The 17,850-nt window shown below is 43.2% G+C and overlaps 1 protein-coding gene and 2 non-coding genes across 3 annotated transcripts; all 3 read right to left on the minus strand.

The window, feature by feature from the left end:
- Positions 1-2,328: 2,328 nt before the first annotated feature.
- CCT6A (chaperonin containing TCP1 subunit 6A) lies at positions 2,329-16,979 on the minus strand. Its single transcript, XM_075905104.1, has 14 exons — positions 16,788-16,979; positions 16,304-16,367; positions 14,352-14,486; positions 12,863-13,036; positions 12,609-12,712; positions 11,144-11,254; positions 10,036-10,195; positions 9,725-9,807; positions 7,707-7,803; positions 6,763-6,910; positions 5,061-5,194; positions 4,828-4,930; positions 3,066-3,138; positions 2,329-2,675 (listed from the first exon to the last, which is right to left on the minus strand). The coding sequence occupies exons 1-14, from the start codon at positions 16,922-16,924 to the stop codon at positions 2,603-2,605; spliced, it is 1,596 nt and encodes a 531-aa protein (XP_075761219.1). The 5' UTR covers positions 16,925-16,979; the 3' UTR covers positions 2,329-2,602.
- LOC112544120 (small nucleolar RNA SNORA15) lies at positions 11,746-11,882 on the minus strand. Its single transcript, XR_003087444.2, has one exon. It is a non-coding gene; the product is annotated as a small nucleolar RNA SNORA15 (small nucleolar RNA).
- Positions 13,225-13,356, minus strand: LOC112544121 (small nucleolar RNA SNORA22). Its single transcript, XR_003087445.1, has one exon. It is a non-coding gene; the product is annotated as a small nucleolar RNA SNORA22 (small nucleolar RNA).
- Positions 16,980-17,850: the final 871 nt, after the last annotated feature.

The raw sequence follows: 17,850 nt of genomic DNA on the forward strand, positions 1-17,850 counted from the left end.
TGTGGCTGTAACATCACTAGATATTGTTTCAGAATTTTGTTTTTACTCAGTAGGCCTTGTACTGTATTCCTGTTTGCCCACATGCAATTTGGGAGTCTGGGAGACTGGGCAAAGGAGGGAGTTGTCACCTGGGGCAGAAGGATATGGGTGTGGAGGATTCTGATCTGAAAGAGGGATGGTATTAGGAAGGGGCTTAGGAGCTTGGATTGTGACCTAGGGACAGTGAGGAGAAGGGATTGGATGCCAGAAGCAGACTCTAGCCAGGAAACTTACCTAGATGGCTCCTGGGCAGCAGCTCAATGGGACCCTCAGACAAGCTCCCTTGCCTTTTACATCCCGGCATGCTGCTCAAAGTGTCCAGCTGCAGGGGGTCATGTGTTCTCTACACTACAGACCTCAGGGGTGGAGGTTTACTTGTGCACTGCCTGCACAAGCCCAGCCCAAGCAGCTCCTGTTGTCTGATTTCTAGTCAATGGGAGCTGTGAAATTGTATTGGGGCAGAGGTAGAATGCAAGACCCCCCCCAGAGGCTCATAGCATGCAGAGAGCACATGACCCCCACAGCTTGCTGTTTTGAGCAGTCTATGTGGGGGGACACAGAAGGCAGGGAACCTGCCTAAGGCTCCTGCTGGGCTGTGGGATAGTGGCAGGCTGCATCTGGCCTACAGGCTCGGTTTCCCCCACCCCTCTGAGGAATTCACAAGTTGTTCTAGCAATGATACCTGAGTTATCAGACTGCCAATAAAGAACATAAGAACAGCCATACTGGGTCAGACCAAAGGTCCATCTAGCCCAGTATCCTGTCTGCCCACAGTGGCCAGCACCGGGTGACCCAGAGAGGGTGGACCGAAGACAATGATCAAGTGATTTGTCTCCTGCCATCTCTCTCCAGCCTCTGACAAACAGAGGCCAAGGACACCATTTTATCCCCTTTTATGGACCTAATCTCCATGAGATTATCTAGCTTCTCTTTAAACTCTATTATAGTCCTAGCCTTCACAGCCTCATCTGGCAAGGAGTTACAGGTTGACTACATACTATGTGAGCAACTTTCTTTTATTAGTTTTAAACTTGCTACCCATTAATTTCATTTGGTGTCCTCTAGTAGTTCTATTTAGGGAACTAATAAATAACTTTTCTTTATCGGCCCTTTCCACACCACTCATGATTTTATAGACCTCTATCATATCCCCCCCGTCTCTTTTCTAAACTGGAAAGTCCCAGTTGCTTTAACCTCTCCTCATATGGGACCCGTTCCAAACCCCTCATCATTTTCATTGCCCCTTTCTGAACCATTTCCAAGGCCAAAATATCTTTTTTTGAGGTGAGGAGACCACATCTGCAAACAGTATTCAAGATGTGGGCGTACCATAGTTTTATACAGGGGCAGTAAGATATTCTGGGTCTTATTTTCTATCCCTTTCCTAACAATTCCTAGCATCCTATTTGCCTTTGACTGCCACTGCACACTGTGTGGAAGTTTTCAGAGAACTGTCCACGATAACTCCAAGATCTTTCCTGATTTGTCGTAGCCAAATTAGCCCCCATCATACTGTACCTATAGTTGGGGTTATTTTTTCTGATGTGCATTACTTTACACTTATCCACATTAAATTTCATTTGCCATTTTGTTGCCCAATCACTCAATTTGGTGAGATCTTCTTGGAGTCCCTCAGTCTGCTTCTGTCTTGACTATCCTAAACAGTTTTGTATCATCTGCAAACTTTACCACCTCACTGCTTACCCCTTTCTCCAGATCATTTATGAATAAATTGAAAAGGATTGGTCCCTTGGGGGACACCACTAGTTACCCCTCTCCATTCTGAAAATTTACCATTTATTCCTACCCTTTGTTTCCTGTCTTTTAACCAGTTCTCAATCCATGAAAGGACCTTCCCTCTTATCCCATGGCCATGTAATTTACACAAGAGCCTTCAGAAAACCTTGTCAAAGACTTGAAAATCCAAGTATACTGTATCTACTGGATCCCCCTTATCCACATGTTTGTTAACCCCTTCAAAGAACTCTAATAGATTAGTAAAACAGGATTTCCCTTTACAGAAACCATGTTGACTTTTGTCCAACAAATTATGTTCTTCTACATGCTCCAAACGATACTCTATAAACTGTCTAGTAAGTTAGTAGATGACAAAAAGTCATCCAGGCCCGGTAGTATTTAGCAATATCCAGAAAGGTGCTGCACAAATGAGTGAATTCTGAGAAAAAGTACCATCTCCTTTCAGTTGACAATTACATAACTATGTTTTAATTGCCCAACATTAGCCCGCACAATCAAATGATTAAGTAACTGATACCACTACAAGATAAGCACAGAGCAGAATTGTTTATTGGGTAAAAAGACTGTAGGTTGTACATTTCAGTGCAATTAAGAAAAAAATAAATAACTGATTTTAGAACCTAATATTTGAATAAATGCTAATGTTTGAGAGTGGCCACGTTTACTCCGAAGACAGATACTTTTGTCACTGTGAAAATCCACTGGAGACTGGAGATAATGCCTTGAGGTGAATTTTTTTGGACATTGACCCTATGAAGTAATCTCCCTCCTCAAGACAACCATCATAGCAGAGGGCAGATTCAATTCAACCTTTGAGAGATGACATTCCAGCTCGCATAATTTCATCAACCAAGAGAATGTTGCTGGCAATCACAGTGCTAGAAAGATCAAAACATTAATGGTCAAAACATCTGAATTATGTTACAGTTCATCCAACTGCATGCATACATCCCCCCCGCGCGCTCATACACCCACTCTGTATATTACAGTTCTATATTTACTAACTTGTTTAAAAACCTCATACCAGCTGAAGTATACTCTAAGTTCTTTTAAATCAATATGGAGCTTATTGAAGAAGTTTGATTTCTCTACGGAAGACAGAGCTAAACAGATATCAAGTCTTTTTAATATAAAATTGTATTCCTGTGCTTTTATTTCTATACTGTAAATTTAGATAAGATATGGGCTGGGTTAACCCATATCAGTCAAATGTGATCAATAGCAATGGAATCCCATTTTAGTTTTAAAAAGCCTCACAAAAAACTTACCATGAATGTAGTAGTTGTTTTTTGACATTATAATTATCCCAAACTCCAGCTGCTGCCGCCATCATTGGTTCACCTGGGAATGCAAAATAAAACCCCTCGTAATCTGATACATTTTAGCAATTTATTCATGTAGCTCAAAGTCTTGTTATAGACAGTGGGAAATCACAGAACACTAAAATGTTGTTTGACTGCCACCAAGAGGCAAACCATAGAATTTCCCACTTCATACTAAACACTGGCCTTAATCTTTGTGTGCTCATGTGTTACTCCCTCATCCCCCCTCTGTTCTGAAATCTGTCAACTTTATGTGTGTTCACTTTTTTTGATTGGTATATATGGTTGTGCCAATTTTCTTCCATAATTTGATCTGAGAAAGTGGGTCCAGCCCACGAAAGCTCATCTCCTAATAAACCATCCTGTTAGTCTTTAAAGTGCTGCATAGTCCTGTCTTTTGTTTCAGCAAGTCCAGACTAACACGGCTACATCTCTATTACTATTCAAAATGGGAACAGTTACTCACCAAATTAGTTAATTCTCTTGCAAAAAGCTATACTGAAGTTCAATACATCATGAGTTAAGTATTATTCTAGTAATCTTACCAATCAAACCACAGCTGCTGCGGATGGAAAACCAAACATTTTTTTTTTTTTAAGTGAGGAACACGAAGCGCTTTTGGTTGAGAAAAAGAACCCCACTACACCTTGCCCCTTGACCAGATGACACTTATTGACAACAATATTTGCTCACTGCCCAATGATAATTTAAGTATCTTTTTAATTATCTTTTCAAAAGTGGAACATTTTTTAATCTAAGTATCCCAGACATAACCCATCAATCGTTATCCATTAAATAATAATAAAACAAGTTGTCAAATGAAGAAGGAACATTGTATCTGACCCCCCTCAGCTGTCCAGGGTAACAAGTGAGGGCTAAAGGCAGCAGACCAAAGACCCGGCTGGGGTGGTGGCTGTAGGGCAGTTCTCTCCCCTGGCAGGTAGGATCCCCAGACCAGCAGTAGAGACAGCTCATCAGAACCGGCCCTGCTGATGGCCCCCTCTGGCAAGAGGCCCAACTGAGGGTACGTCTAGACTACATGCCTCTGTTGTCAGAGGCATGTAAATTAGGCTACCAGGCATAGGAAAATGAAGCAGCGATTTAAATAATCGCCGCTTCATTTAAATGTACATGGCTGCCGCGCTGAGCCGACAAACAGCTGTTCAGCTGATCAACTGTTTGTCGGCTCAGCACGGCAGCCATGTAAATTTAAATGAAGTGGCAATTATTTAAATCGCCGCTTCATTTTCCTATGCCTGGTAGCCTAATTTACATGCCTCTGGCGACAGAGGCATGTAGTCTAGACTTACCCTGAGACACAGCTTTCCCAGGCAATTGCAAGCCGGGCACAGTAGCATGTGAGTAGCCCGGCCTCATTTCCTGCTGCACCACCACTCAACTCTTCCACTCTTCGCACCACCCACTGCATCTCAGCAGCTCTAGCAGCTGTTATTTTTCCCCTCAAACGATCGTGGCACCCTGTGAGTTCTCCGTGGAACACCAGTGTTCCGTGGAACACAGTTTAAGATACAAGGTTTTAAACAATTCTGCCAGTCCTGAAAACATCTTTGGAAGCTAAAGCATGAAAGACTTCTGTATATATAAACAAGTTCTTCATTTCCCTCAACAGAAACAGCACCACTTTGCTGGCTCAAAGTAAAAGTTATTTAACCCAATTGTCTGAACATTATATCTTAGTGTTTCTTACCAGTGTTCAGATCAACTCCAATAAGTTGTCCTGATTCTGAATATTCAGTCTGAATTTTCACTAGTGTTTCCTGGGGGTCATAACCAGAGTTCTGAGCAAGAACCTTAGAGGGGAAAAATGGTGCATGTTTTGTGTATTATTTAAAAGCCATGAAAAACTACAGACAGGGAATCATTAACTGTTAGTACACACTATAACAAGTTCTGAAATGATTACTTTAAAACCAGGAGTACCTTAGGAATGATGAGCAGAGCATCAGCAAAGGCTTGAACTCCAAACTGGGCTCTTCCTTTTACATTGGGCTTATGTTTCACAAGAGCATCAGCTATTGCCACTTCTAACGCTCCAGCTCCTGCAACCACACATCCTGTAAGAGATAGACGTACGAGTAGTGAATGGCCATCACAAACAAACTACATGGCAAAGGGGTCAGTTAAGATTTTAATCTCATCATTGTGAATGCTGACTATCTGAAAAAGCCACCTTATTGTTTTTTCCCTTGCCTTTGGAATGGAGATTGAAATAGAAAAGGAGCAGCAGTTCTGCAGATTTCTTGGAATAAAACAAGTTTTGAACACCATTTTAGAGTCTGTGAAATTCAAGGTATTTTAAAAACATTGTTGGTTCATTATTTCCATGGATAAGAAATGCTATTCTAATGATGCTTCCTAGCAGGAAGTCCAGCCTACTTCCATCCAATGCAGAGTAGTAACATTTAGAGGGACGGATAGCAAGCCCTTTCTAGCCTTCTACATTTGCAGTGGCATGTAACACACAGCAGTGAAAAATAGGCTGGTGGCCACACCGCACTATGTAGCAACACATGGCAGTCAAAAAGGCAGGGGGACTAGCAACTGCCAGAGCCTCTTTGCAGGAGGAAAAGCCTGCCAAGAGCGTTTCCCCACTGTTTAAGCCTTTCACTGTTGCAGAGAAATAGTGGGACATTACCCAGCTAAAAATAGTGCAGACATGGGAGGCACTGCTTAGAAGAGTTGAGACCCAAGCCCTGGGGATGTGGTTTGTTGTGCCTCACTATCTATACAGGCAGTCCCCGGGTTACATACAAGATAGGGACTGTAGGTTTGTTCTTAAGTTGAATTTGTATGTAAGTCGGAACTGGTACATATTGTAGGGGAAACTCTAGCCAAGCATTTCTCCAGAGCTCAGTTTTATTCTCCCACACCTCACTTCCTTCGGTCCTTTATTCTCAAGCTGAGGTGTCTGCTGAGAAAAGCCGCTCCGCATCTCCCTGGTCTGCTGGGGGGGTGGGGGGTAGCTTCATGTCTCCCTGGTCTGCTGGGGGGAAGCAGCTAGTGCCAGGTTGCCTCACTCCGTTTGTAAGTAGGGATCTGATATAAGTCGGATCCATGTAACCCGGGGACTGCCTGTACTGCTATTTATACTTGAAATACGTGTGTGTGTGTGTGTGTGTGCGCGCACACGCAGCAGCTGTACTCTGCATACAGCCACAAATGTAGACATACACCTTACAACTATGACTATTTATTTATTCTCCCCACTTCCAAAATCATTGACTTTTGACTTGAGCTAAAATTTTAATAAATGGTCTCTGTGCTAATGAAGTTTTTCCAGCAAGTTTAACTGAAGCACTTAACTTATGGTTAGTATTTAATAATACTTATTGCCTTTCTCCAAGAAAGGCAACACAGGCAATTTTGTCACCTAACTCGTAACTGAAGTTACAATAATTGACTAAAATGTGCGTCCCCATCTTTTTTAAAACAGCAAAGCACTGGGAACACATCAAATTGAAGTGTGCTTTAGTAGTTTATTCAGACACCATGCTAACAATTTATCTATCCGCTCGATAAAAAAAAGTACACAAATAGATATGCATGGCAGATATGTTTTGCACACTTCAAGATGCAACTCATAAGACATTGTTAAATGTAATAAAGGCACAAGGAAACTTACCATCCTCAATGGCGTTTTTGACAGCACGTAGCCCATCTCTTACTGCATCCTTTATTTGTGTGAGCGTATGTTTATTTGGCCCCCTGATCAACAGGGTAACAGAGCGAGGGTTGTCACACTTCTCAACGAAGGTAAACTTCTCTTCACCCTACATGTCAATAGCAGCAAATCTCTAACACCATATTTCTGCTGAACAAAAACCCTATACCATAGCCACAAATCACTAGATATAAATATTAAAATATTCAGATGCACCATTTTTAAAGACCCTCAGATTATTCATTCTGTACTGGACCTTTCAAGCAGCCAGGAGAGACAAAAAGGGAAACATTTGTCATCTCATCCTCAAAAGCTGTTCACATTCCTTCTCAATTAATTACCTTTTGCCTTAAATAGAGTACAAGTTCCTGTGTTTCTCTTTGGCTTCTATTTTATTCTTTATCCCCCAACGTGATCTAATTGCAGTGCAAACATCTAGGTAAAACATTTACACGAGGCCCTGGAGGTCTTTTGCCTTCCTCTGTAGCATGGGGCACGGATCACTTGCTGGAGGATTCTCTACATCTTGGGCTCCTTAAACCATTTGAGGACTTCAATATCTGAGATATAGGTGAGAGGATTATTCTAGGAGAGGCTGGGTGAGATTCTGTGGCCTGCATTGTGCAGGATGATTATAATGGTCCCTTCTGACCCTAAAGTCTATGAGTCTATGACAGAGAGCATCAAGGACAAGAAATGCCAGTGGTTTTCAATGAGACTTCCATTACTGCTCTCAAACTACCAAATGAATTATCATGGGCATATAAATCCAAAGTCTTCTATACTGTGTAGAAGCAGTAGAAACCACAATGAAGCCTGAACTGAAAATACTGCTGCAGACACGAGAATATTCTTTTGGCTTCTATCTAGTTTAGCTGTAGTTACACATTCAAAGTCTTACGCACCAGTACATACTCGTAGACAAGACCAGCATGTCCCAAACAGTCAGGAGTCAGGTCATCCACAGAATTCATAGCTATACCACCACATGCAAGGGTCAATCTGAAAAAGGATGTTTATAAAACATTTGAAGCATGTTAGATTTATTAAAAATAAACAAGTGAAAATAAACTTGAAAAAATAATCCTAGCTGCCCAATGAGTCCTGAGTGAAGATGCTTTTCACGCCATGTCAAATTGTCATCATAAACAGGCTGGTCTCATTTGTGATTGTTTCACTATGCTGTTTATTCAGATGATTTATTTCCAGAGTGTTCAAGTTTCACACACTTCAAGCCTCTTCTACACTGTTCACTTGAAAGTTTACTTCTAAATACATCATGTAAACAAACATCAACATGGCTATCCCTCTAATGCTTCATCTGCAAAAGCAAGGAGTCCAGTGGCACCTTAAAGGCCAACAGATTTGGCCATGAACTGTGTGACAGTTTCCCCATGCTTTATTAAGTTATGCATTTTTAGATCCATAAGCTAACTCAAAGATGCTTTGAACAAAATACCTCATGTAACCTATTAATTTTAATATCATGCACTTTCAGATGAAATGATTGAATCATCTCATCTGAAGTGGGTTTTGCCCACAAAAGCTCATACTATACATATATTTATTAGTCTCCATGGGTGCATCTACACTGCACCATAACGCGAAATAAGATATGCAATTTAACTATGCAAATTAAATCTTATTTCAATGCTATTTCAAAATAGCTTATTTCATCATTTAACTTCAAAATAAAGTACTATCCCGAAATGTCCCTTACTCCTCATAGAATGAGGTTTTCAGGGATGTCGAAAAAGTGAGCCTGAAATAACGGGCTTGCTGTGAAGATACAGATAGCTATTTCAGGATCTCTCTGGTATCCTGAAATAGTGCTGCAGTGTAGACATACGCTAAGGTACCACAGGACTATTTTTTTTTTAAATAGTTGTTTTTAAAGTTACAGATTAACACAACTACCCCCTCAGACTTTACCGACGTTCTCGTTCTGCGGATGTGCATCCTAGTTTGGCACAGTCTTGTATGTAATGTTAGAAATATGAAGTATGAGACCACTTAAATATGTTAATGAAAGCCATCAGTGGTGCTCCAGAAGTCTTAATGATTGAGTGATCAACTTAACCACTTGTGAACAGGCTTGTTTGTCCTGCAAATTCAGAAGTAGTTGGACTAGGTAGGAAGATGTGACCCTACCACCTGGAACAGGCATTCCCTTTTGACCAGGTGAAAGGGGGAAATGGAGAATAAACGATTCCCGCCTATAAGGGAAGATTATTAAGCCAGGAGAAGTTATCAGATCTTTGTCTTCAGCTGGAGATTCAAGCCAGAACTGGAGAATCAAGTCAGACTCAAAGATCACTTTTGACTTCGAGACCCGCCTGAAATAAGAACAACTCTTTAGGGTATGACTCTGCTTGCAGTAAGTTTAACGAATTAGAACTAGCTATGCATGGTTTTTTGTTTGTTTTAGAGTAACTTACTGTGATCTACCTGTTTTTATTTGCAACCACTTAAATCCTACAGTTTGTACTTAATGTTTGCATTGCTCTTTGGAGTGGGGATCTTAACTCCAATCTGTGCTTTGTCTGGGATAGACCAGAAGATCTGGCTCAGCAGGACAGAGTGGTGGGTGTCAGTGGTATAATCAGCATGTTGGGCAACAACCCCAAAAACGTCTTCTCTGACCTCACCATGTCACATTTTCGTGATCAAAACCCCACTTGGTCAGATGCATCCACAACAGATGTCAAGGACTCCCCTCCTCCACCCTCCCAAACTAGAAGTTTCCATTTCAATGTCAGGAGTTTCCATGGTTTACATTGACCTGATAGCTCAAAACTCATGCATTCCTGCAGGAATAAAAGCTAAAGGGGTATTTTTCTTCAGTTTTGCAAGACAAAGTATACAAAATGAATAGAGCAAAAGATTGGGGCAGGAATATAACTTGTGTGTTCCAAAAACTAACCTCTCCATGTTCCTCCTTTTTGCTCTGCGCAAAGCTACTATTCCTTCTTTTGCAAGTGCATCCAAGGAAAATGGGTCAATTCCCTACAAGTGAAAAAGAAGTATGTATTAGGAAGACTATCGGTCCAGCACTAAGGACCAAATTCTACATTCAGTTCCTACTAAAAAACAGGAGCTATGCACATGTATATGAAAATACACTGCTAACTAAGCCTGTCTAAAGAAGCCTATACAGTTAGCCAAAAATAAACCACACCTGCTGAGAACATCAAAATTTTTAGGTTTCCCCCCTCCCCCTGCCGGCTATCTTACCTTTTGATTGATCACAATAAATCCTTTATCTGAATCACCACAGACTCTCTTTTTCAAATCTATTATTTTGTTCACTCGGTCTTCAATGAATTTTCTTTCAGCTTTTACCAATTTCTCTCTTTCTTCTGCATTCTTATAAAAGAATCCTGAGCTCACCTCTCTGAAAAGAAGAAATTGTTCAACACTACTATTAGTGCTCTACGATGTTAAAAAAATATAATCACCAAAATCAAGGACGACTTGTGTTTCACCGAAGACATCAATTTGCTAGGCCTATCATGGTACAGGACTATGAGGCATATAGGTCTTATGAATGTAGGGTGAAAGGAAAAGGATTCCTTCCAATACAGAGTTATAGCACAAAATTATTCTAGCAGAGTTACATTGAGGGAACTATGAAGTTTACTTGGGTATTCACTGTGCAATGCAAGACTGAGGCATAAAGGAAGATTTCCTGTCATTCAATTTGCTAACAGAAGGGACTATTACACTAGGGCCAGGTCTACACTCGTGGCTTCTTGTGCGAGTAATAAGCAAATGAGGCTAAGCATGGAATATCGCTGAGCCTCATTTGCATACCTAATGAGCCACTTTTTTCCCCCCTTCAGAAGAGGCTCTTGTGCAAGAAGGAGTGTCTACACTGCCCATTCTTGCGCAAGAAAAACCCTCAAGCAATGCCGTTCTTCCTGAAAAGTAATAGGTGTAATGACATTGCGCAAGAGGGTTTCTTGCACACGAAGGTAGACACTCCTTCTTGCACAAGCGCCTCGTCTGAAAAAAAAAAGTGGCTCATTAGGTACAGTATACAAATGAGGCGATATTCCACACGTAGCCTCATCTGCATATTACTCGCACAAGAAGTCGCGAGTGTAGACATAGCCCAGATGTGTCCACAAATCCAGCCACCTCAGAAGTCAAGATCATCACTCCATTACTTTGGAATGAAACATTTGACTTAATTTCCTCATTTACACAAACTAGGCCTGTTGTATTTTTTTCATTGAGGGATACTCTTTAATATTTTAAAAGGTTTAAAAGACATGTAAATATTAATTCACATTACTCAAGTCAAATATATTTCTTCGCTTCATTTTTGGTGACTACTTACGTTTTTTCATATTCTAGTGATACATTGCAAGTAAGGATGTAAGCATCCTCCACTCTTTTCTTCATGTCAGGATGACGAGCACCATGATCCAAAACAAGTCCTTTAATCAGCCTGTAAAAAGTCAGTAAGGTGACTTGTAAGAAATCCTTTATACCCAGGGTAGGAAGTGTCTATAGCAGCGGTTCCCAGCCTTTTCCAGATGGGGACCCATTTTGACAATTCAGGAAGACTTGGTGACCCCAGGGCAATTAAAAAAATGTGTGAATGGCTCTTTAAGAGCCCCTTGGGGAGGCACCTGGAGACCCCTTTGAAATGTAACGGCGACCCATATTTAGGTCCCAACCAATAGGTTGAGAAACCCTGGTCTACAGTCATAAAACTTATACTATAGTTGATTAAAAATAATTATGTACCATACTACCATATCAACCATGTACATGGCCAACCAAGAAGCTTATCGGTTAACCTTCATGGTTACACACTGGTTCCCTATGTGCACCTGCGCCCGGGAGTCAACTGCCACTCCCCCATATGCTGAAAACGTCAGTGCTTACAGTTACTTAAATGCATTTTAACACCGCTGATATTAAGAATTCACTGGATTGTGTATCCTTCTTGCATGGATATGCTAACTTTACACAGAGCATACCTTTTAGGAATAAGTTAAAAGGAAATATAATATAGCATAGTGTCTGACTGCATTAGCTACTAAAGAAGCCAATGCAGAATTCATCTATGCCTCTGAAGTTAAAACATATCTACACTTGTTTTGTAATTTCAAACAGTTTTGAAGCATTATGGTCTCAATACAATCTGAGTATTATTTTATACATCTTCACTTAAGGATTAAAGAGCCAACCCATCCTGCCAATGTCTGAGTCAAAAGAGATGAAGAGCTTGATTCCTATTCACCTTCCATTTTTGATCAACTACCTAAAACTTTCACTTTCTTTCCATTGGAAGTGGACTTGTATGCCAAGAGAGATAGAGATTTTTGAAAGCGTAACAGATATACACAGATGTCCCTCGTGTACAATTTACACTTGAAATAAATGAACAGTGGTGGTGATGTTCAAAAAAGTACATCAAAAAATAGAGTCAGATTCTCCAGCATGGAGAGAGATTATTTAGTGTCATTTATATCCAGTCCTTCCCCAGCCTGCTTTACTAATCTAACAAAGCCTTTTTTCTGTGATATTTCGTCATGTTTATTTACTTTGTGATTCTGATGGTATTTTGCCATTAGTTGGTTTTGTATTCCCCCACCAAGTAATGAGTTTCTTTTCAAACACAACACGGGCAAGGGGGAAAAACAAAATAACCCCCCCCCCCCCACACACACACACAACAGGAAAATGCAACCGTAAATTGACAAAAACTGGCAAAGGAGCTAAGTGGCGGCATAACTGAAAACAATTCAGTTTCAAGTTATGATTAAACCTACCAACATTTTATAGCTACTTACGCTGTTTCAGTTTCTGACTTATGCTTCATCTCCATAATCTCAACCATGTAGAGGTCAATAGGCTCATTTGGTTTCTTGATGGCCAAAACAGCATCTACAACAGCCTGAAGTAAAAGAACGCTTTAATAAAAACAATGTAACACACGAGCGCATATTTCATACATTTTCATCACTCCCACATGTATTTACAGAAAACCTGGAATTCCTTACACAAAAGGACCTTAAGATATAACAGACAACACATGCATACTTGCCTCTGTTAAGATATCAGCAAGTTCTGCATGAACTTTAGTACGCAGGGACGTTCTGGCAACATCCACAAGAGTTTCTCTGTCCATCTCCTTGGTTACTTTGACTTTCTCCAAGACTTCAAGTGCCTTTTCCTTTGCTGCTTCGAATCCTTCCGTGACTATTCTAGGGTGCAAGCCCTAATATTTTTTTTTTAAAACAAAAAATAACAGAATGGTGAGTGGACATTTTTTCCACACCTGAAACTCCCATTTACTAGCTTTAATTGAAAAGTTAGACTCAAAGTGCTATCCTCATATTTGAAATATTACAATCTTACAACTCAAAGTCATGGATAAAGTTAGAATTTACATACTACAGAGGAAAAAAGTGTACTGTCCTTCTGAATACATATAAAAGGAAAGGCACTCCTTCTAATGCAGAGGTAAAGTACAGATTATTCTCGCACAGAGTTATAGCCAAGGGAGCTACAAAGCACACTTGGGTGTTCACTGTGCAACCTGAAATAAAGTAGCAACCTAAGCCTCTTAGAATATACACTAAGCAGCGATTCCTTACCTCTAGAAGGGTTCTCATCTTTTTTTGAGCCTCCCACCTATGCTATAAAAACTCCCTAGCCCAGCTGTGCCATAACTCTGCATATAAAAGCCAGAGCCAGTATTAGGAAGTAGCAAGTATGGCAGCTGCCCAAGGCCAGGAGCCACAGGGGACCCTGCAAAGTTAAGCCCAGGTGGCAGAGCTGAGGGCCACAAGACTCTGCTTTCTGCCCCAAGCCCCAGCGAATCTAACCCTCACCCAGCTTTGTGCCCCCTCCCCGGACACAACTCCTGGTTGAAAACCACTGCTCTAGACAGGTGTCTTCTAATTGTATGACCCCAAGAGACAAGAGCCTTAAATCTAAAACAGAAATAAGTCAAATATGAATTGTAGACAAGATACATCCTATATCCATCACTGCTGTCGACCTGTAATAATGCAACTCCAGTTAGTTAAACATTCTTTATTCCACCCACACACACCCCCACCCCCACCCACCCACATCCCCACACACAAATAAATTTTTCCCTTGGGATGACAGAATGATGTCCCCTTCCCCCATCCAAACCCAACTGGCTGGGAGGGAGGGGGGAAAGAGCCAGGGTTGCCCCCACACCCTCACATCCCTCCTGCCAAGACCCCACACCCTCTCAATTACCCCTTCCACTGATACCCCCCTCTGGCCCCCTGGCCAGACACCTACCGAGGGATGTGGGGGGAAGAGGGGAGAGGAGGCAAGCATAGCAAGCACGGGGCACAGCCACCCCCCCCCCCCCCGTAAAACTTTATTTTAGTTTTTACCTAATGTAACCCCACACAAAAAAAACTCTCTCAAAAGGAGTCATTAAGATCTGTAACTGAAAGTTTTTATGAACACGGAACATTAACTGCAATGGTGCTCAATAGCTTCGTAAGGGAAATGTTCACTCATTTTCTTGTGAAAAGACTCATCTGTACCTCAGAAATATAGAGGTCCGCCTGCTTTAGCAGCTCTCCAATGATCAGAACATTTGAAGTGGTACCATCTCCAGTGATGTCATCCTGTGCTGTTGCTACTTTTGCTATCAAGGAAGCTGTTGGGTGCTGTATTTGCTAAACAAAACGAAAAACATAACACATGCACTGAACAATAAAACTTGCTGAATTGTTATGGGAGTATCCATCAGAAACCAATTTAATATTTATATCTAGCCACTGCTTACTTTTCATAAAAATAATCCAAATGCCAGTCACTGTTGGTATTAGGGATGTTAAATCCCATTTAATTAGTTAACTGATTAAATGGCATAGGGATGCTGGAGGGAGCAGCAAAGGGCAAAACATGGAGTCCCCCTTCCTAAGCAAGTAGCAGAGCCATGGGGGAGGTGAGAAGGCAGAGCCCCAGGGCAGCCTGGAGGAAAAGTGGAGACCCCAATACATTGACCTCCTCTGGTCCAAGACAAGTCAGGTCCCAAGGATGCAGGATCAGAGAGGTTGAAGTCAGATCTGTACTAGGGCTGTTAAAATTCAGTTGAGTGCAACTGCTGAAATTGTTTATACCGTTGCACAGGAGAGGAGGCAGCTCCCAGCATGTAGACCCACAGAATCCTAGGGCTGGAAGAGACCTCAGGAAGTCATTGAGCCCAGCCCCTTTCTCAAAGCAGGACCAATCCCAACTAAAGCATCCTAGACAGGATTTTCTCAAGCCGGGTCTTAAACTCTAGGGATGGAGATTCTACCACCTCCCTAAGGAACCCATTCCAGTGCTTCACCACCCTCCCAGTGAAACAGATTTTCCTAATATCCAACTTAGACTTCCCCCACTGTAACTTGAGACCATTGCTCCTTGTTCAGCCATCTGTCACTACTGAGAACAGCCTCTCTCTATCCTCTTTAGAACTTCCCTTCAGGAAGGTGAAGGCTGTTATCAAATTCCCCCTCATCCTTCTTTTCCACAGACTAAAGAAGCCCAAATCCCTTAGCCTCTCCTCATAGGTCAAGTGCTCCAGCTCCCTAATCATTTTGGTTGCCCACTGCTGGACCCTCTCCACATCCTCTCTGTAGTGGAGGCCAGAATTGGACACAATACTCCAGATATGGCCTCACCAATGCCAAATCAAAGGGATAATCATTTCTTTAGATCTGCTGGAAATGCTCCTCCTAATGTACCCTAATATGCCACTAGCCTTCTTGGCTACAAGGGCACACTTGACTCATATCCAGCTTCTCATCCACTGTAATCCCCAGGTCCTTTTCAGGGAACTTCTAATTAGCCATTCAGTTCCCAGCCTGTAGCACTGCTTGGGATTTTTCCATCCCAAGTGCAGGATTGTGTACCCGGGGTCTGCATGTAATTGTGAAGGTTAATCGTCGACTCCAGGTTCATCAGTTATCCATGTACATGATTACACTTTCACATCCCTTATCTGCACCTTCCTAAATGTAGCCTTACTTCTACAGGTACACATGCAGAGAGCCTTCCCTTTGCACCAGAATCGCAGGCATTTCAGAAATTAGACACTTTCTGAAAATAGTGGACTCATATTTAAATTAATGTTAAATAAACTCAATAGCTCAGACGCGGTCTTGGTTCTCTCTCTGCTACCCTTGATGTGCTGCTGATCCTTGATCAGATGCAAGACTGGGGCTTCAGAGACATACAAGTATCATGTGAAAGTGCTGGATAAAACACACACATATGTAAGAACAACAAGCAGGACACTGAATCAAACCGATCGAGATCGGTAGGGAAGGTATCTTGTTTGCTAGTGAGGGAACAGACGCAGGAAGCCTATGTTCACTATGGAATGATCCGCTTTACAGTTGAGCAGCCAGGAGACGTAGCGCCCCGTAGAGAAGCCCCGTGCAACCCCCCTGCGCAGGGCCCAGCCACCCTCTTCCCCCCTGCGGCGGCGACGGGGCTCACTCACCATTTCGTGAAGGAGCACGTTGCCATCTTTGGTCAGCTTGATCTCGCCGGCCCCGGACACCAGCCTGCAAGAAGCAGCATCATGATGCAGAACCGCCGCGGCTGCGCAGGCCCTTGGCGGCCCCCCCCCCCCCCCACCCCGCGCGTGGCCTGGCTGCCGCGCGCCCGCCGCTTTGTCTCGCGCGTTCTATCCCGCCCCCCCCACCCCGCGCGTGGCCTGGCTGCCGCGCGCCCGCCGCTTTGTCTCGAGCGTTCTATCCCGCCGCCCCCAGACCCGCGCGTGGCCTGGCTGCCTCGGCGCCGCGCGCCCGCCGCTTTGTCTCGAGCGCTCTATCCCCCCCCCCCCCTCCAACGGGCGGCCGACCGCCGGGGCAGGCGCCTGAGAGGAACCGCAGACCCCCCCCCCCCCGTCCCCGCGGGGAGCGCCCCCCCGCACGCCCGGGCCTCCGAGCCCCCTCACCCACGCGGCCTCTCCCGCCTCTCACATCTTCATGGTGCCCTTCGGGCCCAGGTTGGTCCTCAGCACGTCCTGCAGCCCGCGCGCCGCGCTGATGTTCACGGCCAGCGCCGCCTGGGCCCGGGCCACTTCGGCCTTAGGGTTGAGCGCCTTCACCGCCGACATCTTCTCCGCCGGGCCGAAGAGAGACAGCCCGCCGGCGCCGCCCCTCCCTTCTAGAACACTCCGCCGCGCCGACCCCGCCCGCCCGCCGTCCATTGGCCGAGCCGAGCCGCTGGCGTTGCCATGGGGCCGCCCCCTTGTCATTCACTCCAAGTGCCCGCCTCCTGCGGAGGCACGCCGGCCGTTGCAATCCGTTAATATGGAAATCGTATTAATCACGTGGGAACACGTTTCGTAATATATGCAGAGCTTATGAATATGTAAAATGTGGCCCCTACACAGCCGTGCCTTGTCGTGATTGCCCACAGGCGCACAATGTCTTCTTACAGTTCTAGCTAGTTTTGAAATAATTATAACAAATAACATAGTTATAAGGGTCACAAATGGCTGACTTGCCTCTAGGTTATTAAGGTGCATATTATGGGCTTAGTCATGACAATCTCCCACTTATTAAAATCACAGACTGGCCTGAGTTAGAAATTAGACACTTTTTGAAATAGTGGACTCATATTTAAATTAATTAATGTTCAATAAAAATAGCTCAAACGCTGACTTGGTTCTCTCTCTGCTACCCTTGATGTGCTGCTCAGAGTAATAAGCAAATATCCAGTATTGTCATTCCCCAATGTTAAAAAATTAAGATTCAGGTTCCAAAAACCAGATTTGCTTTAAAGTCCTGAAATTTCAAAAATAATAACATTCGAGTTCTTTTTAATGGCCTTGAATTCTGAAACGTAGGGTTCGCCTTTTCAAGATTTTCTGGGTAACTCGGCAATGGTGATAGAACAATTTTTAGGATGGGGATACTGAGTTGCACCCCTCCCCACACCTGTTCATGCTCCTCCAATGGTTGCGATGTCAACTCTCCCTCATTGGATCGACTGGATGACATTTGAGGCAGTAGTGTCCAGTCCATGCAGGCCAGGAGA

This window comes from Pelodiscus sinensis, chromosome 21, assembly GCF_049634645.1.
Source record: "Pelodiscus sinensis isolate JC-2024 chromosome 21, ASM4963464v1, whole genome shotgun sequence".
NCBI lineage: Eukaryota > Metazoa > Chordata > Testudines > Trionychidae > Pelodiscus > Pelodiscus sinensis.